Source organism: Paroedura picta, chromosome 4 (genome assembly GCF_049243985.1).
Source record: "Paroedura picta isolate Pp20150507F chromosome 4, Ppicta_v3.0, whole genome shotgun sequence".
Taxonomy (NCBI): domain Eukaryota; kingdom Metazoa; phylum Chordata; class Lepidosauria; order Squamata; family Gekkonidae; genus Paroedura; species Paroedura picta.
Genome location: NC_135372.1, coordinates 123846192 through 123870099, shown reverse-complemented (window position 1 = coordinate 123870099; position 23908 = coordinate 123846192). Strand labels below are relative to the sequence as shown.

At 45.5% G+C, this 23908-nt stretch overlaps 1 protein-coding gene across 1 annotated transcript; it reads right to left on the bottom strand.

The window, feature by feature from the left end:
* Positions 1-2372: 2372 nt before the first annotated feature.
* SERINC3 (serine incorporator 3) lies at positions 2373-22324 on the bottom strand. Its single transcript, XM_077335497.1, has 10 exons — positions 21915-22324; positions 13757-13918; positions 12298-12482; positions 10497-10576; positions 8580-8717; positions 7374-7543; positions 6885-6975; positions 5947-6130; positions 5102-5326; positions 2373-3301 (listed from the first exon to the last, which is right to left on the bottom strand). Exons 1-10 carry the CDS (start codon positions 21951-21953, stop codon positions 3163-3165), a joined length of 1413 nt encoding a protein of 470 aa, XP_077191612.1. The 5' UTR covers positions 21954-22324; the 3' UTR covers positions 2373-3162.
* Between the last annotated feature and the right edge of the window lie 1584 nt (positions 22325-23908).

Below are 23908 nucleotides of genomic sequence, written 5' to 3'. Positions count from 1 at the left end.
TGTCCATGGACTACAATTCCCAGGAGCCCCCTGCCAGCGTTCGCTGGCAGGGGGCTCCTGGGAATTGTAGTCCATGGACATCTGGAGGGCCGCAGTTTGACTACCCCTGCTCCAGTGAATAGGCCTCACAAGTACTGAGAACGTAACGGGAGAAAAGTAACTTTTGGTGTTAAGAAACATCACTAATCTAACACTGTAGAAATCATAAGGCCTCTTTAGAGTATCTTTGTAATAGTAAAAGGACTGGCCTACAATCGTCTCCTTAGAGCGGAGTTTAAACTCATGTCTGAAAACGGGAGTTGTTGGCGGTAGAGACAACTGAAAAGGATTTCTTGCTTCTTCACACCCAGCTCTGCAAGGCCTGCTTTCAGCATGCAGCTGGAAAGCTAGGACTTGCCCTGTGGCTGTATACGTGCCCAGTGTCTCATTTTAAGGGGAGCATTTCATGTGCAATATCAGCCCAGCAGCAGACCTGTGGATTCATAACACTGCCGAGTCAGCTGCTGTGCATAGGCAGCAGCCTACCCTCAGTGAGATGCTAGGTTCATGCAGATCCCAAGTTCTCGCTCTCTGATTCATGTTTAAATCCGGCCTTAGATGGCATAACGTCTCAGTGGTATTCCCTGCTCAGAAGAGAAATGGCAAGCTCCACATTTCCTTCCTCAAGGAAGTTTTAACATCTTTTTTACACTGCAAACTGTCCATCCAAGGGAGGATCTCAGAGTTCTTGAAATTTTTCTAGCTCCCGAAGGTTTGTACGTTTTGATGACTGAGAACAATCTTGACAGATGTTAGAGGCTAGATCCTTCTCTTGCACTTTACAGGTGCTACACCTCTCCCTCCCTCAGGTTCTTGGCATAAATAGGCTCGTAAAGGTTGTATTTACCCGTATCTGGTTACTTTTATAGGTGTGTTATTATTGGAGCCTACTCTGAACTACCTTCCATCCATGGCTCTTCAGACGTCACAGTTGTGTTTCCTACGACTCCTGTCAGTTCAGTTGTAGCTGCCCCTGAGGTACCGCCAAGGAACAGTCAGCAACCTACAGCGTTTCAGAGCAACCATGTTATCACTGAGGAGTTAGTATAGCGATAACAGAGTTAAAGCTTAAGGCGCTGGATTTTTTTCAGGCGGCGAAGAAAGCCTACCTGCTGTCCCCACCAGGACTTTGGCTTCCAAGGTCCTTTTGCAGTATTGAATTTTCCAAATATCCAAATCCAAGCAGACCAGTTGTTTTCCAGTCATACCAGAGTTACCATATTGCCTTTAAGACTACTAGCAAAGGAAGTAAGGTAACTTGTTTCTGCAAGTTTAAGTACTTGAATTTTTACTGTGTCTAAACAGGCGCCTTACAAAGCCTGAGGATTTTCCATAGGGTGGTTGAGGTGCTTTGTTTGTACTCTTCTGTCAGTCCACTTTTTGGCATTTTACTCAGTAATGGGTTTCAAACTTGTTTTGCCTTTTGCTGTATGTAGAATGCAGGTGTTTGATGATAGTACACACCTTCGGAGAATTTATTTTTATATTGCATTTTATAAAATGAGTGGTAAAAGTGTAAATCTATGCATGACTGGATAGTAAAACAATCCTACTTTAAAACACTCCTGTGTTGTTTGTTTTCATTTTTAAGTTGGTAGTGCAATTAAAGACCCCGTTGAGAACACAGAAAATACCATTGGTGTGGTTAGTCAGCCTGCAAGCTTTGCAATTTTAGGATATGGTATCGTCTGGCTTTATTCTGAGTGGCAGCTGATGAATACACTGAGACCCCAGAGCTTTCCCGCATTCCCATTTGTCAACTATACATTCTGTTGCCTCAGTTTTCTTCTCTTTTCCACCCGTGTTTTGTTCCCTTTAATGGTTGCTTTTGGTACTACACTGTTTTATCTCCAGCATTTTGCCCTACACTTTAGAACTACAGGGAAATATGCTGGCGATAGTGGTTTAATATCCAATCACCCATTAAAGCAGGGGTAGTCAAACTGCGGCCCTCCAGATGTCCATGGACTACAATTCCCAGGAGCCCCTGCCAGCATTTGCTGGCAGGGGCTCATGGGAATTGTAGTCCATGGACATCTGGAGGGCCGCAGTTTGACTACCCCTGCATTAAAGAAATCAAAACACATGCAGAAAAGCCCTGAAGCAATATGCACACACACACACAATGCAAATGAGATTGTGGAAGGGCTCCTAGATTTGCCGAAGAGCTGGCTGCAGCGCAAGGGGTCTGATCCTAGGTAATGAATGCTGCAGTGTGAAACATGCCCAGGCTCTTCATACCACCCCACCCCTGCAGAAGTTTCCTATAGAACTTCCAGCCTGTTCAAGCACCCATAGGGAGAAAGCTAGAAAAAAGGACACTGAACTGCTAATTTTAATCAAACAGGTTTATAGTGCAAATATTAAGTGCCAAGATTGACAACAATACACTGGAATTTATAAGAATTGTTCATATTAGAAAACAGCCCTGGAGCAAGTCTTCATTTTAATGTGACTCGGTTAAAGCTTATTTAGAATACAAGTTGAAATTTACTGGGAAACACGTGATTTCTATACCTTTCTTCCTTACGCTGATAATCTAAATAGTTGCTATTTTTAACAAGTTAACTGACTACATTATGCTAGCAAGCTATTCTGTTAACCGGTTTTCCTGAAGTGGAATGTAAAGCTTGCAGCATGTATTTCACTTCCATACACTGAAGCATGAAGAGTACTTTAAAATATATTATTTTCTGTCCCATTAAACCTTCAAACATTGTGTGCAGGTTTACACAACAGGCATTTCCCCCAAAAAACTTCAACAGCACAGCTGTAGTAAATTAATAGTAAAGCTAGCTAACTTGGAATTTGAATACAGCAAAACAGACATGGTTTAGATCAGGGGTAGACAAACTGCGGCCCTCCAGATGTCCATGGACTACAATTCCCAGGAGCCCCCTGCCAGCATTCGCTGGCAGGGGGCTCCTGGGAATTGTAGTCCATGGACATCTGGAGGGCCACAGTTTGACTACCCCTGGTTTAGATCTTGCATCAAGCATTAGGCAAGGCGGCAGCTTTCTACCCACGGCATGTTGCCGGAGCGAGAGTTTTAGCTGTAACTCCAAGAAGCGATACAAAACATTTGGCTTTCAGCAGAGAGGAGCTGCATTCTCATCCTGCCTTTCAATCGAAGTCCCGGTTGGTAAGTACAAGAGGAGCTACTAAGGTCCAGACATAAAGGGCAAGGCAGACCCAGCTTGAGGAGATCTTCACCCAGACAGCTGGCCACTTGCTTGTCATAGTTTTGAAGTCGGCGTCAGGGCTGTGCAATGAATAGAAGAGGTCAAATTAAGCCATACTGCAAGCTTCAATTAGGTTAGACAAATTAAATTCCTAGCTCTGGTTTTTGTACCACTCAAGCAGAAAAGCAGTGATAGGGCAAGTTACTGGCTGGACTGAACTGTATGAGAATGGAAGGTGAGTATGCAAATCCTGGCTCTCCCCAGTTCTTGGGAGGAGTCGTCTCCCCTCCTGGAGCAACATTTCAGGGGGCATTTTGGGATGGGGAGAGATCCCAGTCCATGAGGGCCCAACAACTATTTATACTCTACTGCCCTAATACAACTGCAAGAGGAAGAGAACATCTGCAAGCAGAAACAATATCCTAAAAGACTTTTCCTTGCACTGATGTTTAAAAGGCCCAGGAGCTGTTTATTAAGAACCACCAAAATACATTAATTTACCTGGTCTCAGAGGAAACTGGGGGAACTTCACAACCCCCCAACAGGAAGGGCCAACAGTCTTAACTAGAAGTAAAGCCCGGTGCAGTCAGGAATGCACTGAGTGCTAGGTAGGGGCTTGGGGGGGAAGGATGTAAAGGAAGCGGTGTAGAGAGGCATCTCTCTGCACCTGGCAGGGTGGTTAAAGATCCAGGCAGGATCTAGCACCATTGGGAAAAGGGTTGGCTGGCTCCCTGGCCTCCCCACTGCCCTCTTTAAGTGTCCCACCCCCACAGGGTGCAGAGGAATTTCTCTCTGCCACAGCGGGGGCAGGGCACTTGGAAAGCCCGGCAGCGTCTCTCCCCATTGGGAGAGGGGCTGCCCAGCTCTATGTGTTGCCCCTGCAGAGTGGGAAGGGGGGGGGGTTGCTCCTTTGGAGGCTCCTGTCCTTGAGCTAGAGCCTTCAAAGGCTGCTGGATCCCTCCTTTGCCTTGCAGCTGGTTGTAATACAAAGGGGAGGACTCTTTTCAAGGCTCTGTCCTTGGGTAGGAGCCTTCAAAGGCTACTGGATCCCTCTCCTTTGTATTTCAGCTGGCTGTAATACGAAGGGGGGGATGCCTCCTTTGAAGGCTCTGTCCTTGGGCCAGATCCCTCCTTTGCATTGCAGCCTTTGAAGGCTCCCAGGCAGTTACGGAGCTGGGCAGCCTCTATCCGTATCACAAAAGGCATCACCCCTCACATCACCCCTCCACCGTGGGGGGGGGGGACTTCTCCTGGCACTCTGAATGTTCGGAAGGCTCCCGGCGAGCGGGGCTTGCTCTGGAGCCTTTTGAACATTCAGCACATTGTCAGAAGTAGCAATCAGTCTTTATGTATATGAGATCAGGCACAGCTCAGCTATATGGGTAATCTATGAATAAGGCCCAAAGTAACAAAAATTTCCTCCCTCCCTCCCTCCCAAGAGGAAAAAAGTAATGCCTGTGAATAGGCAGGGATCTAGCCAGTTATAAATATATTAAAACAGTTTGGAGGAAATCCAGCTAAGAGAGACACGGAGAATCACCATAAACATACAAGTTTCAGCCTAAGCTGGCTTTGCCACAGAATTTGCATTACTAGCTCCAAGACCCTGATTTAAATCATCAGCTCAAGCTGTGAACTCTGGCTACTCCTTCACTTCTCTCAATCTTTGCTCCCCACAAGGTTTTTGTTGCAGGACTGTTGCAAAGATTACTGAGAATGTGAGAAACGGTTTGAAGCCATTAGAGGTACAGAATAAGAACCTTATCTCAGGTGCTGCTTTACAGACACTTTCACTCCTTGAGCTGATGAAACCCATGTTCAAAAGAATGGCAAAGATGCAAGGATCTTCAAATTAACACTCCCCCCTTCCATATACCTACCTATACCAATTGGTAAGAGTCATCATGATATACAAGGAGGCAAGAAACAGCATGAAGTGGAAGAAGGCATAGCTGTACTGGACACCATCCTTTTCATTGTCTGTGACGCGCCGAACTTCTCCGTCTTCGACATCACCAGCGGTCCCTGCAGCATCGTCCAGGATGACCGTGTCACTTGCAGAGAGGGTCAGCTTGTTCACCTGGCTGTTGCTAGAAGATCGAATGCTACCAAACCATTCAAGGGAGAAAGATGCAAAATTTTCAACCTGTGAATTGCAGAGCTGCAACTAATCACAGGCCCTTCTTAGAAGCATTCAAGAGCTCCTTGAGGTCTACCCGCCTCCCCTTATATGTAGCAAAGACTGATACATGATGCAATTCCACTGCTGATAAGTAAGTCTGGCTTGGTAAGCTGCCTGGAAGGGAACCATGCCAGCAAAAAAATTAGTTGCAAATTTAACGAACTGTCAAGCTGACAAAGGCTGCAGAATATCAATAATAGATTATCTAGCCATCCAGAAACAGCTGCACCTGTAAAATTAGCTGGGAAACAGTGCTGGGGAAGGGGGGATTTAAAATATATGCAAGTCTCAGTTTGCAGACTATTTTGAGCACTGTTTACAACATATTTCACCAACATTCCATGAATCTCGGACTGTAAGAAAGCAGCCTCCTGTTCTCTTAAATTAAGAAACTGAAGACAAGATGGTGTCTTTGTTCAATACGAGATGCCATTTTTGAAGCTAGGAAAGCTTCCATGGTCTTGCCAGACTTCCACAAACACACAATGCTACAAAAAGGCTTTGCTGACTTGCAGTCGGGCAAGCTGGCCTCTCAGACCTCACCTGGAGTACAAGAGACAAAGCACAAAGATACTAAGTCCCACGATGCTTTGTGCATCCCACCATTGCACGGACAGTTTTGGTGCAGGTGTTGGAGAGGCCGGAACAGTCGTGGCATTTGCTGGTCCCGTGGTTGGGGAGGCTATTTGGCTGATGATGTTCAAAAGGCTTGGGTTACAGCTGTGATCTGAAAGATAATCCCAGAGTTAAAGAACAAAACCCAAACTGACTCTCAGCATTCTTAACAGCAGGCCTTGGAAACGGTCACTGTCAATGTAGGTGGCCTATAACTGGTGCTACCCTGGAGATGTGTGTTTCTACTGGAAACCATCTGTGAAGAGGTACTTCTGAGGTTAGATCAAATTCCACCCAACAAGTTACATGATCACAGGAAACCCACATAGGCCAAGTAGATTGAAAGTGCAACTAGGGTTGCCAACCACTAGGTGGTGCCTGGAGATCTTCCAGGATGTCATCTCATCTTTAAGTGACAGATCTGCTGACCAACAGAAAACGGCTGCTGTGGAAGGTGGGACTCTATCAACACTGTATCCCATAGAACAGGGGTAGTCAAACTGCGGCCCTCCAGATGTCCATGGACTACAATTCCCAGAAGCCCCTGCCAGCATTTGCTGGCAGGGGCTTCTGGGAATTGTAGTCCATGGACATCTGGAGGGCCGCAGTTTGACTACCCCTGCCATAGAAGTTCCCCTCCCCAAGCTCCATACCCAAAACCTCTGGCCATTTCCCATTCCAGAACTGGCAACACTAAGTGTAACAGATCTATGTCTACAGTTCCTTGTTACATATCATTCAGTGTTTGTGTTGAAGCTCCCACTGTTCCCATTCCCCGATGCCTCCCAAATTTCAACCATGTCTTCCTTCTTCAGCAGCTCCTTCCACTGAAGCAGACACAACCAGCAGCACACCTGACCACTTACTAGGTTCATTGGACATGGCAGACCAAGTGAGGAACATCGTGTAGAGCGTAATGATGGAGGACTGGAGGAGGCCCGAACGAGGCTGGTGCTCCTGTTGAAACACACAGAGGTTTGTCAGAAGCACTCTCTAGTAGTTTGCCAGTGGCACGTGAACTATGGCATGAACACATACGCAGCTGCTACATACTGAATCATATCTATGGCCCAACAGACTTGCTTGCCGTTTTATTTCAAAGCCCTGACACACACACACACACACACACTCTCTCTCACTCTCTCTCTCTTGCTCTCTCATTTGCAGTAGACCAAACACCGGAAAGAGGCGTGTGTTCATCTGGGGATGTGGCCTGGGAGGCAAGGGGGTGGCAGTCTGAAAAAGTTTGGGAACCGCTGTCCTAAAAGCACCGATATCTAACACAGTTAACAACATGAGAGCATCTACATTTTAAAAGAGCACTGAAGGGGAGCCCTATGGCAAATACAGCCTACCTGGACCTTGGGAAGGATTGAGATGATGGAGACGGCAATGCACAGGATCATATTGAAGCTGACAAAAAGCTTGTTTTCGAGGCAGCCATCAGACTTGGTGTAGAAGACATAGAAGAGCACCACAGCAGTGAAAGACAGGATGTAGTTTAAGCCTGTACACACCAGCAGAGCTGCAGAGAAAGCACACCCAAACGGCAACATGAAAATGTGAACTGACAGAAAGCACACGGGTTAAATTTCAGTACGTCTCCTAGGAAATCTGGCTAATTTCAGGTTAGCCCCTCTCCTCTATGCAAAACTGAGCAATGCTGCTTCACTTGATACAGTAATAAACAAGCCCCAAGTGAAATCATGACGAATATCTTCAAAGCATGTCCTCAAATGGCAGAGTTACACCCTACTCAGCCCATTCACCCCAACAGACTTCGGTGCGTATAACTGTGCTTAGGCCATCGCTGCAAGTCTTCCAAGTACTTTTCAGGCACATAAGCACCTTAAAACACTGTCTTCATAACCAAAGAGGGCGCTTAGTGACAAACAAACTGTACTAAATACTCAAGCATTGGAAAATATCTGACGGCATGTTAGTGGTCACAAGCCCCTCCTCTCTCAAAGGAGCAGTTTATAACTTATAGAGGCAGAAACATCTCTCCATGAATCATCCCAGTATCTTAGTGCAAGGCACTGCTTGGACCACAATGGATGCCAGCCAGGCAGTAGCCTGGGAGAACAGCTTTAAAATGTAAGCCAAATTGGCTGGCTGGCTGGTTACTACCTCCTCTGCGCCCTGAAAAGATGCATGACTTTAGCACAATGGGTCACCCAGGACCTCTGGATTCACTCAGCACAATCTCATCGCCCCAGCCTCATTTCCCCTCACCCATTTCCCCTCCATTAAGCAGCAATAAATCAATGCTTAAATCTATTAACCACACCCACTGCCCTTCCCATCTGGTATTTATGGAGACACCAAACCTTTCATTCCTTTCTGTCTCCCTCTGGTTAAATGGCTGTTTTCTGGCAAACATGTCACCCCCCACCTGACAGTACATTTTGCCCTACAACCCAGCGCTATGCGTGTGCTTTGGATCCCTCCTCCCACCCCCGCTTTTGTGTGGGCTCTTTTCTCTCACATCCCAAAATGCTGGTCACGACTTCGCACCTAACAACAACAACAAAGTTAACTTCTGGCTATATGTTACTTACCAGCATACCAGCATCTAGCATTTCCGTCCTCCATTTTTTCAACCCAGGATTCATTCCAGGAATGAGCAAAATCGACAAGCAGTATTAGCTGGATGAGAATGAAGCAGAAGGCACCAGCAGTGCCAATGGCGAACCAAGCTGAAAAAGATGAACAGTTCTTGGTCAATTACTTGACACCTGACAGCCCTGAAAGCCACCCTCTCTTCCCTTGGCATGCAGCTGTTTCATGCATCCATCTAAATTTTCCTCCAACCATTGAAAAAAATCCCCTTTATTATTATTATTGAATTTATTACCCGCCTCTCCCTTGCGGCTCGTGGCGGGTTACAACAGTATAAAACCCCATAAAATACATTAAAAAACCAATTAACATATCAATAGTTAATGACTACCTGGCAAGAGCGGCTAATCAACTACCCATTCCCCACCTAGCAAGTGGAGAGGGGATACTGGTGGTACCCGTCTCTAATCCCAATCCTCAGGTCCCGGGGGGGCATAGATGTTAAGCCTGGTCTCAACCGTAAACCTGGCGGAAGAGCTCCGTCTTGCAGGCCCTGCGGAACGATGGAAGGTCCCGCAGGGCCCGCAGCTCTCCCTTCTAACTCCTACAAACACAGGGAGATATGGAGCAAGAGCAGCCAGTTTTCTTTTCATCTGCTTTTGCCATTTGGGTGGGAAGAAAGGCAAGAGCTCCTGTGAAGACACCTTCTGAACTAACTCTGGGGGAAAATAAGAGAGGCACAAAGACCAGGTGAGAATTTAAAATCTGTTTGGGTGCCAAGAACAGGGAAACCCTGCTTCAGATTCTCGGACGTTAAAACCTCAACGAGCAACTCAGAACTGGACTCTGAAAAGCACCCTCAAAGACAGAAGAAACAACAGGGATGCTGATTCTAAATCAGACCCCTTCATGCACCTGAACCTTTGGAGTGTGACACATTTGGAGTGTGACACCCTTCCCTTCAACGGCAGCCATTTCTCCTGGCATCTACTCCTGCAAGGGCACCACACTGTGAGCGGCATGCTGGACTAGGATCCAGCAAACCCAAATCCCTCCTCTGCCACATGACTTTAGCACAATACTCAGGCTAAACTCTCACATCGAGTTGTTACTACAGTAAGGATAAACAAGAGAATCTGCTTTAGGTCTCCATGAGAGAGAAAAGGAAAGTGATTTATTTATTTATAGTCCACCTTTGTCGCATGGGTTTATGGCGGACTGGATTACACATAGAAATGTCTAGATGAATGTACACCTTCTGCTAGAAGGTTTTTGAACATCCACGGCAAAAATCTTTCATTGCTGCTACAAAGATATACAAGGCAAATTGAGAGAGACATTCCAAATGCCATGCTTTCAGTTGTAGCCCACAAAAGATTTCTATTCGAGCTCATAGTGCTTTTCAAAGACCTTGAGCTGGACTGATGTCCAGAAGAAGCCTATGCGACAGAACAGCAAGGCAGGACTTTCACCTAATGAGACCCCAAAGCAACTTACACTGTTCTCCTCGCCACCATTTTATCCTCACAATTACCATGTAAGGTCGCACAATAAAGTCAAAGTCCAGTAGCACCTTTAAGACCAACAAAGATTTATTCAAGGCGTGAGCTTTCGAGTGCAAGCACTCTTCCTCAGACTATGAACTCCTTTTCCACCACTGTGCCTCTGAAAAGCGGTGGAAAGGGAGTCTTAGTCTAAGGAAGAGTGCTTGCACTTGAAAGCTCATGCCTTGAATAAATTGAATGGAAGGCTGAGTCAACCTTGAGTCGGCTGCTGGGATCGAACTCCCAGCCTCCTGGTCAGAGCTTTCAGACTGCATGTCTGCTGCCTTACCACTCTGCGCCACAAGAGGCCCTAAAATGCCCCAAATATAGTTATTTTTTTAAATGTTTATTCCTTTAGCCACATGTCCATACCTCTTGTGAAAGATCCCTCTGGAATGTAGAATGCGCCAACCATGATGCCAACAACTGCAGCTATCTTGAAGAACCAAAACCTATTTAAAAAGAGTAGATTTATTTTTCTCCCTGCAGAAAACTATTTTATGCCCACAAAATATTTAATTAATAAAAATTCTCAGCACACATGCATACATGTTTGCTCCTGATCCTGTTTGCCAGCAGAGAGTCTCCTCCTGATCCAGGTCTGAGTGACCTTCAGGCTCAGAGAGGACAACTCTCAGTACCGGTCCACTTGTTTGGTCTCCAGAAGCCACCACATCCCCAATTTACGTCACCTCAATGCAATACTAATAGGGTACATCTTAGAACACATATTTCTTAAGGAGGTTTATGAGAGCCAGTGTGGTGTAATGGTTAGAAGCAGCAGCTTCTAATCTGGCAAACCACGTTTGATTCCCCACTCCTCCCCCACATGCAGCCAGCTGGGTGACCTTGGGCTCGCCACAGCACTGATCAAACTGTTCTGACCGAGCAGTGATATCAGGGCTCTCTCAGCCTCACCCACCTCGCAGGGTGTCTGTTGTGGGGAGAGGAAAGGGAAGGGGATTGTAAGCTGCTTTGAGACTCCCCTGGGTAGTGAAAAGCAGAGTATAAAAACCAACTCTACTTCCTGAAAGTGTTTGGGTGGAAGTGACTTTGCATGAGATGATCTTAAACCATTCAGTAAAGCATTATAAAAACATATACACACAATTGTACATAAATAACCTTGGAACAAAATATACTAGACAGCTGTTATTTAGAGTTAACAGATTTCAAGTCACAGGTAGGGATCAACAAGTGATTTCAACAAAATAATCATAGTGTTAATGAGAAAAAGGACGGCAGTAAGAAACACTTTTATATACTTTAGAACAGGGGTAGTCAAACTGCGGCCCTCCAGATGTCCATGGACTACAATTCCCAGAAGCCCCTGCCAGCAAATGCTGGCAGGGGCTTCTGGGAATTGTAGTCCATGGACATCTGGAGGGCCGCAGTTTGACTACCCCTGCTTTAGAACATAGAAAACAATGGCAAGAACTCCAATATGGGCTCATGCAGCTGGCCACACACAAGCATCACATACAGCCGCTAGCACTGCCAGTCCTTGAGAAACGTGTTTTGTTACTTGTGGAATAAATGGGTAACTGAAGTTACTCATGACATAGATGCAAATAACAACACAAGTCCAGCTCTAAAGGGCAGGGCATTTTTTTTCCTCCAGATAACCTCAATCAAACAGAAAGCATAAACCCAGGTTGCTGCTGGGCTAAAGGGCACACATTGCTTCTCCCCACTATCTCCTCACACAGAAAACTAAACAGTTCTCTCCATGGGGGGGGGGGGGGAGGGTCAAGAAGAAGAGTTGGTTCTTATATGCCGCTTTTCTCTACCCGAAGGAGTCTCAAAGTGGTTTACAGTCGCCTTGCCTTCCCTTTCCTCTCCCCAAAGGACTGATAAAGCTGTTCTAACTGAGCAGTGATATCAGGGCTCTCTCAGCCTCACCCACCTCACAGGGTGTCTGTTGTGGGGAGAGGAAAGGGAAGGCGACTGTAAGCCGCTTTGAGCCTCCTTCGGGTAGAGAAAAATCAGCATATATGAACCAACTCTTCTTCCTCTTCTTCTTCTTCAAGGATAGAATCTTTGTTTTTAAAAAGCGAATGGTCAATCCATTCTTAGGCCTATGCCACCCATTTTCTATGCCTAGACACAGTTCATGTTTTGGGCATTTGAAGCAAAGGGGAGACTAGGAGGCCAATCCTGAATTCCAACATACCCATTATGCAGAGCAGCTCTCGGATCCTTACTCGTTTTCACTTGTATCATAATCAGGGAGAAGAGGAAGAAAAATACTGCCATGGCAAAACTGACGCGGTAGACTGCCCGGTATCCAACCAAAGCCTCACAGTGAAAATGGCCCTTAATGTTCAGCACTTGAGTGTCATCGCAAAATCCAGGCACCTGAAAGAACACACCAATAACCGACAGGACTTTGTCAAGAGGTGAATTACATAAAAGACAGATCTCTGCAAATTCCACTGTCCCAGGCACAAAAGCTCCCGTCCACAGCCCATTTCCTCTACAGAACTGCTCCAGGATAAATAAGATGATGATAACTTTCTAAAATCACTTAGCACATTTCGAAAGTTATGCCTACACCTATGGGTTGAGTATAGGACGGAATAGAATAGTCCTGTTATATATATATTCATATTTCAACCAACATGGTGTGTGATTGAAGCACAGAACAGATACTTAGTTTAACACAGAATAACATGGGACTCTGGTGCCAGCTTGGTGTAATGGTTACGAATGTGGACTTCTAATCTGGGGAGCTGGGTTTGATTCCCCGCTCCCCCACATACAGCCAGCTGGCTGACCTTGGGCACGCCACAACACTGATAAAGCTGTTCTGACCAAGCGGGAATATCAGGGCTCTCTCAGCCTCACCCACCCCACAGGGTGTCTGTTGTGGGGAAAGGGAAGGTGAATGTAAACCACTTTTAGACACCTTCGGGTAGAGAAAAATGGCATATAATAACCAACTCTTCTTCCCCTCCTCGCATGCTGGTTTGTTCAGGAACATTTCTCCCCAGCCCTCTTACTCTTATGTTGAAATTAGGCTGTTAGTTGTCTTTAATATTTAGAGAATATATGTAAATTTAGATGCTGGGGGGGTGGGGGGGGTTTCCCTTGAGGTTTTCTTGGTGGGGAATGGACGTTTGAGGGGAATGAAATCTGGAGTCCATACTTTCCTATAAAACTGAAACTTATTTTACTGATTAAACAGAATTAGAGATACTATTTATAATAGGCAGCACATAAAATTGTACTGTTTAGCATATTTGTGGAATTTAAACAAATACATCTTATCTTAATTCTATATAAGAAAAAAATATATACCCATACTTGCTGTTATACCCTATGCCAGATGGAGTTGAGAGAGCCCTGAGAGAGCTGTGACTGGCCCAAGGTAACCCAGCTGGCTGCATAAAGAGGAATGGGGAATCAAACCCAGAGCCAAACCAAGAGGGGGCTTGTCTTTTGTCTCTTACCAGCTACAGGGGTAACAAAATACCACCTCCCTTCTTTTGCCTTTATTGCATGCCATACATTAAGCACAAAGTGAGAACCTCGTGGTTCTGAAGGGGCATACAATTCAAATCAATGGGGAAAAAAAGAAAAATAAATAAGAACATCTGTAAGTGAATGAGAACTACACAACTGATCATTACCTTTTTCAGCTGCTCTTCCATGCCTGGTGCCAGCATGATGCAAGCAACAACAGTGCTCAGGAGAAGCAGAAAGGCATATATAAGACGTGTCACGGTAGAATTCTTGCTGTTCGGACAACAGCTACACAGCAGACATGATGCACCACTGCACAAACATGGAATCTGTAAACAAGGAGAAGTGAGTAAGGAGATTTCATCGTAAGTGGTAGCATTTGCATACAGAGGACGTGTTAAATAAGGAATCCCCATGCATCCACTGCTTCTTTGGGAAGAAATTTCAGCTCATTTAAGAAGCTGCTGGCTTCACAGGTGCAGAAGACTCACAAACATGCAGAACATTTTCACTTTACTTACCGGGATATTTATACCCTGCTTTCCTCCCCAATGGAGTCCAAAGCATCTTACAACATCGTTCTGCCCTCCCCTTAGAATCTTCAGCCACCATTAGGCCGAGAGACTACTAAGAGCCCAAGGTCATCCAGTACCTTACTAACCACCCTAAATTCTTTTCACAAAGGATTATATGATTTGTTTGTTCCTAGCTGTACAACATCTAAGTTAAAGGTCTACTAACTTAGATTACCCAAGTTGCTTTAACAAACACACGCTCATATGGCCTACAATTACATTACAATCGAAAGCTATTCAAACAGGGGATTTTCCTTTAGAAGAGCTGTTTTTTCTTCACCAGTTTTCTCTGCTTTAAGGCGTCTCAAAGTGGCTTGCACTTTATTTCATTCCTCTTCCCATGACAGGCCCCTTGTGGGTAGGTGGGTCCAAATGAGTTCTGAGAGAACTGTGACTGGCCCAAGGTCACCCATCAGAGTGGGAAATCAAACCTGGTTCTCTGGATTACAGTCCACCATTCTTCACTACACAAGCTGGCTTTACAGTTATTACAGTGTGGCTATAAGCATTTTTTCACATTATCTGAAATCTGTCTTGGGGGAGGGGGGAAGACATGGGATTTACCTTCCCTTCCAAAAGTGTATTTATAACTCTTTTTATGAGTAATTTGAAGGCAGCCTTGGCTGGAACCTACCACTGATTCATTATGATCAAACACAAGTTCTTTTGTATAAAAAAAACGTATGTTTAACAATTGTGAGTTTTAGGTGGGTCTCACTGTATGTAATTAGATCAGCAGCCTGATTTGCATGACTTGTATAAAATATTAGTGCCAACACAATTGAAATGCTTTATTAAAAATTGTAAATAAATTACTATACAGGTTTATTTTTGAAAATTCATGCAGAGGATAACAATGCTATCAGTTGAATATTTAGTATGAACAAGCATGTTGTTGCAGAAAGGGCCCTGGGAAAAGCTAAATTTATCCCATCAAGAGGGATGTATTAGAAAACATATGGGGCATGAAACAGCAGTGTATGGCTTTAATATACAGAATCACCTACAAAGTGGAACTTTCTTACTTCCCTTTTCTTACTGCCACCCCAAACAGTCCCTGAAATGCTATTCTTGCCTGCAGCGAATCCAAACCCTGGAAACACTTCCCAGAACGGCCCTAAATTACACCAGTAAAACTGACAATCTGGCATGAAGGCAGCAAAGGAGGCAAATGCTCCCCCCCCCCCCCCGGTAGCCAGAATACTAACTACAAGCCCCAAAATAGCTTAGGATACCTACAACGTTGGATATATCTCTCCCCTATATCCATCACAGCCCTCACCTACACCTCATAAACCTTAGTCAGAAAGCCCCATAGCTCAGTTGACAGGGTGGGTGGCACATTTCCCATCGCCAGGGTGAAACTCACTGGAGACCTCAGAGACAACAAGGGCACATAATACCACAAAAGGCACACTTGGCATTTACGCACAAAAGGGAGAGCAAATCTGCTTGCTGCGTAACTAAAATGTCTCCCTTCAGGACCCTATCCCTGTCTCTGGAGATGCACACCAAAGGAGTAACTGCACACAGATGATTGATGGATGAGCAAAGGTGGGAATCCAGCAGGCCCAGCCCAGGGATCTGCATCCCCACACAGGCACTCCTGCAGTGCCACCTTGACAGTGCAAACTCCTACAGCTAAGGCTAGTGGTGTGCACCTATGGGGCGGCTGGAGACCCATATCATGTGATGGGGAAAACTCTCCAAAAAGTGTACCAAGGAATGCCAGCGATGACGCAGGGGGACCCAGATGCTAGCAGCACTGTACTGGGCTACAGGCACAGCCCCTCACCATGGTGCTCTCTCTCCTCCAAGTGGAGGGCAGAGCACAATTAAAGTTCAGTAGGGGAACGGGTAGCTGCCCCACTGTGCTCTGTGGAACTGCTGGCCAAGCCCTGTGGCACCTGCTGCCCTGCAGGTTCACAGCCTATGCAGAAGCAGATGGAAGAGACCACAAAGGGCACTCCACATTCCTGGGGACTTAAAGATCACACGCTCCTGACAGGTGCTCATGCAATCGCCTAAAAACATCCAATTAAAGAGACTCCACCACCCTCAGAGGCAACACTTTTCATCTGTGAACAGCTCTCACCCTCAGAAAATGCTTCCCAATCTTTAAGTAGAACCTCTTGTCCTGTAATTTGAATCCACCGCTCCTAGTCCTCGTCTCTAAAGCTGCAGTAAAGTTCAACATGTCTGCCAGTTTGGTGTAGTGGTTAGGAGCGCGGACTTCTAATCTGGCATGCTGGATGCGAATTTGCACTCCCCCACATGCAGCCAGCTGGGTGACCTTGGGCACTGATAAAGCTGTTCTGACCGAGCAGTGATATCAGGGCTCTCTCAGCCTCACCCACCTCAGAGGGTGTCTGTTGTGGGGAGAGGAAAGGGAAGGCGACTATAAGCCACTTTGAGCCTCACTTGGGTAGAGAAAAGCGGCATATAAGAACCAACTCTTCTTCTACTTCTACCTTTTATATAGTTAAACACAATTATCATATCACACCTTGCTCTCCCCTTCTCCAAGCTACTACAGATGCAGATGATGCAAGCCACACAGCAGGTGAGAAACGATTGCTTGGATAACTATGACATGTGGCCCTGGGGAGGAGGGGGGAGATCTTGACAAATGGAGCCCCCTGCCAATGAAGAGGGGAGCCTTACACCCTGCTGGCACCCCACTGGCATGGCTGCAGTCATCAGGACTGCTGTGCTGTTGGTCATCATTTCAAGCATGTCTGATAGGCATCTGTGCAGGCAGTAATTCAACATCATGGAGTCCTGGATGATGGCATTTCTTGTACCCTATAAGGGTGACTGTAATGGATAGTCTGGATCCTGCCTCTTGTTTGCCATCTCAGTGGTCCCAGTTCAACATCCAAACTCAGGCAGTCATCCAACCAGCAAGTTCACCCTGCTCACAGGATGCACCTTATCTCCCCATGGCTTCCTGGAACAGCCGGCAGAGGTACAGGGGTCCTATGGATACCTCATTACTATTTCCCCTCTGCTGCTGAACAAAATATGAAAACAACTCTTCCCCTGTCTATTCATCACCAAGTAGATGAGCCTTGCTGTCTGTTCCCCACCCCCTTCACACCAAACCCCCATTACATTAACTCATCTTCTTCCCTTCTTTGATTCCTCCATATGGCTTCCCAGAAGGATCTTCCTTTTGCTAATCAGAGGAATAAGCTCTAACTCAAGGAAGCTCACACCGATTAACATTGATTGCTCAAGGTGGACAGGGCATAAGGGCACTGCATGGAGGGATCGTGAAAGGTGTCTCAGCCAAAATGATTGCTGTTTGGGGAAACCCATTGACTGAGCCATCCTGTTACACCTTTGACAGTTAGCAGGGGAGAAATGTCCGCTCCAAAATTTTTGCTTGTCTCTAGTCTCTCCCAATATTGGGACCAAACCAGGACCCTGGCCATGGCTTTCCATTGAGTCATGCCTGTCTTCAAAGCATTCTCTGCCCAGCCCCATAAGGCTAGTAGTGACTAAAAGGCTGCAGGAGGCCTAGTGCCTGATGGCGTGCTCCTTCGCATCTGCCTTCTTGGCCCAGTGGTTAAGGTGCCAATCTTGGGTATGGGAGGTGTGGGTTTGAACATGACCTTGGATCCTTTTTCCCCCTATTAAGAGGAGAATGAAATATGGCTTGGAGCAGAGTTGGTTGCCTATTGGTAGTCAGTTCCTTGCAATGGGAACAAACCTGCATCCTGTATATGCCACATGGCACCCTTCCCCTGTGGGATATGGGGGAGGATGGAGGCTCAGGTCACATGCCTCTGTTTGGTCTGCAGTCACTAGGCCTTTCCTCCCTGTTCATTGGTTATCTGTGAAACTGTGGAGCAGTGCTGAAGGGCAATGGCTACATCAGCCAGCTATTGTGGGCTGCATCTATGTCTGCCACTCACAGGTCCATCACTCAGCACTGCAACCAGATTGGTGGGTGGTGTGAGGGCTGCTAGGGTGACTTGTGTTATTGCTATGCAGTCTGAGCCTTGAAGCAGTGTATGTTTTCCCCCCTCCTGCAGAATCTTCACGACTACAATCAGCAGTGAATCTTAATGCCTAGCAAAGGTATCATAATGCAAATGTTTGTATGTTTGAGCCCATTTTTTGAGATGCATGAATTCCAGTTGGCAAGGTTTTTACATACCAACAAGAAAAATAAATTATCAACAAGGGGTTAGGAGGCCTAATCTATCATAGTCCTTTGCAAATGCTTTCAGTTTTGCAGCAGAAAGTCACCATGACCAACTAAGCCTCTCATGCATATGGATAAAGATAACTTTGGGTTTAGATTTGTTTTTTTTACTGCAAACAGGGTGCCTAGCCAATATTTCATGTTTCAACTACATTCATGGGATACACTTAATGTAATATTTAAAATGAAATCTGAACTTTATGCAACTAATCTCTTAAAACTGAATTTATGACCCTTATGAAAGGCTGCTTTCTTTGTAAAAAAAAATCTGAGGGCTAAACTGCTTTGTTATCAGGCACTGCAACTGTTTGAATGTTTATTATTGCTTGATCCTGGGCAGTCACAGGCTGGCACCCACTGATCCAGCCCCGTGTGTCCTTTGATTTCTACTTTCAGTGCTTTCACTATAAACATTTCAAACACTGTAAGCAGCTAACTTTTATCTCAAAGAACTCACTCACGCACCCAGCAGCTAACTAACAGCCCATGCTTCTGGTTTAGTTATTTACTTTGTGGGGTGGAGTAAAGCATGGAAATTACATGACAAAGGCAATATAGACAGACTTTAGGGATTATTTGCAGGTGTCAAAGAATAAGTGGACTGAACCCCAGGTGACAGAACGGACCACAAATAGAAAAGTTACACAAGATGGTCTTTCCAAAAGGTGATCTTAATGATCCTTCTTTCACTCACAGTCAAGGTGCCACTTTCACATCTCATTTCCCAGCCAGCATGCATCTGTTGATATTAGAAGGGCTGTCATATAGATTGAGCAGTGTTGTTTTCTGTTGCCCCAGACCAGAACCAATGGGTTGAAATTAATTCAAAATAATTTTTGGCTAAACATCCAGAAGAAGTTCCTGACAGTTAGAACGGTTCTTCAGTGGAATAAGCTTCCTTGGGAGGTGGTGGGTTCTCCTTTGTAAGTTTTTAAACAAAGGTTAGATGTCATCTGACAGAAATGCAGATTTTATGAACTTAGGCAGATGGTGAGTGGGTGTGCAGGAAGGGATCTGCCAGTGTTTGTCTCTTGTGGCCCTTCCTTGCATACCCAGGGAATTCTGGTTGCCACTGTGGGATGATAGGTGAATTTCCTCCAGACCAGGCTGGATTCTAGAGATTTTTGGTGTGAGGGTTAGGGAATCACACATTATTACCCAGATGATTATTCCCCAGCCAGTATGTATGCATAACATTTTTACTACCCAGATACAAAACTTCAATTTGTCTGTATTAAACTGCATCTTGCTCACACCTACCCATTTTTCCAATTTATGTCTCTGACTGCATTTTATCTGTCTTCCAGAGTGTTCACCATCCCACCTAATTGGATATCATCTGCACATTTAATAAGTAGTCTCTTCACAACCTCACCTAGATTGTTGATAAAAATACTAAAAAGCACTGGGATCAAAATTGAGCTCTCCCCCCACAGGCCAAGAGTTGGGGGTTGGGGGGAGATTATAACTTTGAAATTGCCCAGTGTGACTGATACTGTAGCTATTCCTTTTAGGAACAAAAACAAATACATGGTTAGAAATGGAAACAAATTCCCCTGAAAACTGTATAGCACTTTGGATAAATTTTCTAGGCCAAAACAGCAATTTAAATTGAGACTACAATACCATTCCCTAACATCAAAACCCTGATGTTCCCACACATTCCAAATATGTGTCCACTCACAGTTCAGGGCTGTTCTAAAGCGGGGAACCACTCAGACACACAACATTGTGCTGGAGTACCATGGGGATTACAGGAGCCTTTAACTACACTCATTTCTCATGGTCTATTACAGGTGTAGTCAACCTGTAGTCCTCCAGATGTGCATGGACTACAATTCCCATGAGCCCTTGCCAGCAAACTCTGGCAAGGGCTCATGGGAATTGTAGTCCATGCAAATCTGGAGGACCACAGGTTGACTACCCCTGGTCTATTAGGAGTCCCATTACCCAGAGTAGCGTCTGGAAGGTGCTCAAGCCTTCACTGTATTACTCATTCGCACAAGCTTTCAAAACTCAGATTCCATGCTTATCGACCTCAGCTGCAGTAAAAACACACTCCAGGTACACATGCAGGGATCCAAGGGAGCACAAGACCTTCTGTGTGCACACCCAAGATAGTGACTATCTTCAAATAACTGAAGAAGAAGGACAGCATCAGCTTTAAAGAAACAAAGCAAGTGGAACAGACATTTGTAAATGACTCTGAGACAATAATTTAAGAAAAATAGCAGAGTGATGACATTGGGCAAGTATCTTCCTACAGCTGCTGCCAAGGGACCTGCTTTCTAAACTACCACATAATTTTGCTGGTGGTTCAGAGGATGTTTGCTAAATGTGAATGAGCTTTTCTCTTTCAATAATAAAAGGCGTACTTCAGTTTGGAAACATTGAGTAAGATCCTTAGCGCCACCCAAAAGCCCTCAAGAGGGTACACTCATAAAACCTGAAGTGAATGCCCAAACAGGAGAAATATGAAAGCATTCTTTGTTCCCACTAATGATGGGGGCTCACTTTTAAATGCAGAAAAATTTACTCTTCTTTATCATCTTTACCAACTTGATATAAAGTAAATCTATTCAAATAACCTAACAGAATTAGAGAAAGGGGCACAACAGAAGACCGGCAAGACTGAGATCTGTAGGACTAGCTCTACAGATCATGAACTGTCAAGATTATAACCCTAATCATCCAATGTGCTGGTGAGCTAGCTATGACTCAGCTGTCACTTCCTGGATAGGGATCAACATCATTCCTGGAATGGAACTAACCATTAAGCGAGAAAGCAGAGAGAATCAGTCTAGAGGAAATGCCTCCCAACATAAATGGAACAAAAAAGGGCAAAAGAGGAAGTGAAGTCACAGGCAGTCCAATACCTTTTAAAAGAAAGAGAAAAGCAAAGGAAATGTATTCTATTACAGACATCCATCCCAAAAACAGTGATGCTTTGCGGCCGCTTCAATCCCCTCTATCTCCAGTTAGAGATCAGGCTGCAGGTGATGTAAATCAGGGGTAGTCTACCTGTGGCCCTCCAGATGTTCATGGACTACAATTCCCATGAGCACCTGCCGGCCTTTGCTGGTACCGCAACCAAGATTTTCAGCTGACGCGGCTTTGATGTAGCATTGTTTTTAGATGCTTCAGGTACTTAAGTTATTATCTTGTTCTCAACGATGTAAATCGCCCCAAGCCGGTAAACACCGGGAGAGGCGGTACAGAAAGTTGTTTTTAAGCAAAATGAAAAGCCACAAACAGGTCCTAGAGGCCTCCCCCCCCCCAGCAAAGCATATAAACACTCGACCCTCTCAAGGAGTTCCTTCCCGATATCAGGAGGTAGCCTGCCCCTGAACATTATTTATTTAGATTTATTTAGATAACATGGAGGCTCCACGCGCGGTGGAAAAGCCAATTCCCCAAGAAAGGAATATCCCCCCCGGAAGTGGACCACGGGATCCTCACGAGACACCCCCCCACCCAGCCACCCACTTCCCCGGAAACGTCGTGCCCCCACCCGGAAGGCGCGGCTCACTCACTCACCCAGCTGGCCAGAGAACAGACCCCCAGCACGGCCCCCATGGCGGTCGCGGGCCCCCTCGGCTCACAGGCGCGCCGTCGCGGCTACCGGGATGGTTGTGGTTGTTGTCGCCTCCGTTGCCACCCACGGGCACCGCGCTCTCCCACGGCCCAGGCCGATCATGAGGGACAGGAATAGGGGGCGGAACCTACTGCGCCGGCCAATGAGGCGGCGCGGCCAGCTATGCGGCGAGGCGGGATCGAGCCGAGGGGAGGCGAGGCGGCAAGGACCTTGGGTCGTGACGTCATCGAGGCGGGACTGTGCTGATTGGGCAGGGAGGTTTCTAACTATTACCATAATACGCTGCCTTAAACGTTTACGAGGCAGTTTCGGGTTCTTGAGGAGAGTTTCCGGCCCTCCCGGGCCAAGGCGGCGCCGGCGCCTTTGGGAGCGGTTGCCGCGGCAACGGCCTTGTCGCCATTCCAGTGGTGGCGCGGTCTGCTTTGTGTCGTCACTTGACAGCTGCGTCTTCATTTGCATAAACATGCGCTCTCCCCCCCCCCATCTTTTTCTGAGTTCATTAACCTGCATTTTTTTTCTTTTGAGGAACCTTTTAAGTAAGCGTAATTGTAGTATGAAGATGTGTATGGTTATTATTGAGTTCAGTGTCTAGTGCAGGGGTAGTCAAACTGGCTCTCCAGATGTCCATGGACTACAATTCCCAGAAGTCCCTGCCAGCGAATGCTGGCAGGGGCTTCTGGGAATTGTAGTCCATGGACATCTGGAGGGCCGCAGTTTGACTACCCCTGGTCTAGTGAATAGTTTTATCATCTGGGTGGCTGGAGAGGCAAAAATTAATGATTTTAAGATTGTTCTTTGTTTTCTCTTTTTTTGGGGGGGGTCTTTTTAATTTTTGGATGTTGGGAAACGCTGGGCACAAAGTGGCCCTCTTCATGTTCCAGGGCCATGATGAAGTTTTTTTATTTGAATTATTTATACTTTATAGACCACCTCTCCCCAATGATGGGCTTGGGGCAGTTTCAACAATTGTGCACATTTAAAACTATAAAATTCTAAAAAAAACATTTTAAAATAGAATTTGTTCTGTAGCCACCATAGTATAGCTGGCCTGTTTTCAAGTTAAGCTGCTTTTTAAAAATGCTTTTTGTTGCTGCAGTTCCAATATGAGCATAGAGCTAGGTTCTGAGCTGTTGGTCACTGTAAATACCAAACAAAGAAATGGCAAGTTTCTAGAATGAGTCTAAACATAAAGAAATTAAATGGCCACAGACTGAAAACAAGTAATATAATAGATTGGATGGTATGGTAATTATTTATGCATATTCGGTTTATAAGTCCTACTGAGACTGATTTTTTAAAAATCTCTGTGACTTCCCAATTCCCCCTGAAAACCAGCTGTTTTCTTCTAATTTTTTTTAACGGACTGGCATCATAGGAAGACAAAGATTAGCTTTAAATATTTGTGGAATTTCAGCAATATAAGCAACCAACCCCTGGCCTTGTAGCCCAGTCTCATGTATGTCTCTTCAAAAGTGAGTACAAAGCTCACATTCAGCTCAGCAAAATCAGAGTTGTAGCACCTTTAAGACCAACAAAGATTTATTCAAGGTGTGAGCTTTCGAGTGCAAGCACTCTTCGTCAGACTATGAACTGACCATCATAACAGTAGGAATATATAAGCAAAAGTTAATCCTGTTACATTAGGAAACTGTGTCACAGCATCCAAACACAGCCACATGATAACTCCTCTTCCTCAGCGTCTTCCCTTGGCTGCATCCCATTGTGTGTGAATATTATTTTGTAAGACTCTTGGGGAAGGGGCCTGTCTTATTCCTTTTTCAAATATTAAAGGTTGTAAAACACCATGTGTACTTCGGGTGCTGTATTAAAATCTTAATTTTGGGAACAAGTCTAGAGTACTGATTTGAGTAAGAATGGGGAGAGTTGTGGTCAAATCCCTTTTGTATCATAAAGTTGAGTGAAATCAGTCAGTCTG

Coding starts and splice junctions, on each gene's coding strand:
- SERINC3 (XM_077335497.1), bottom strand. CDS start 21,953: ATGGGGGCCGTGCTGGGGGTCTGTTCTCTGGCCAGCTGG. Junction 13,919..21,914: donor TCTGTTCTCTGGCCAGCTGG/GTGAGTGAGTGA, acceptor CCTTGTTTACAG/ATTCCATGTTTGTGCAGTGG. Junction 8,718..10,496: donor AGAGGGATCTTTCACAAGAG/GTATGGACATGT, acceptor CATCTTTTTCAG/CTTGGTTCGCCATTGGCACT.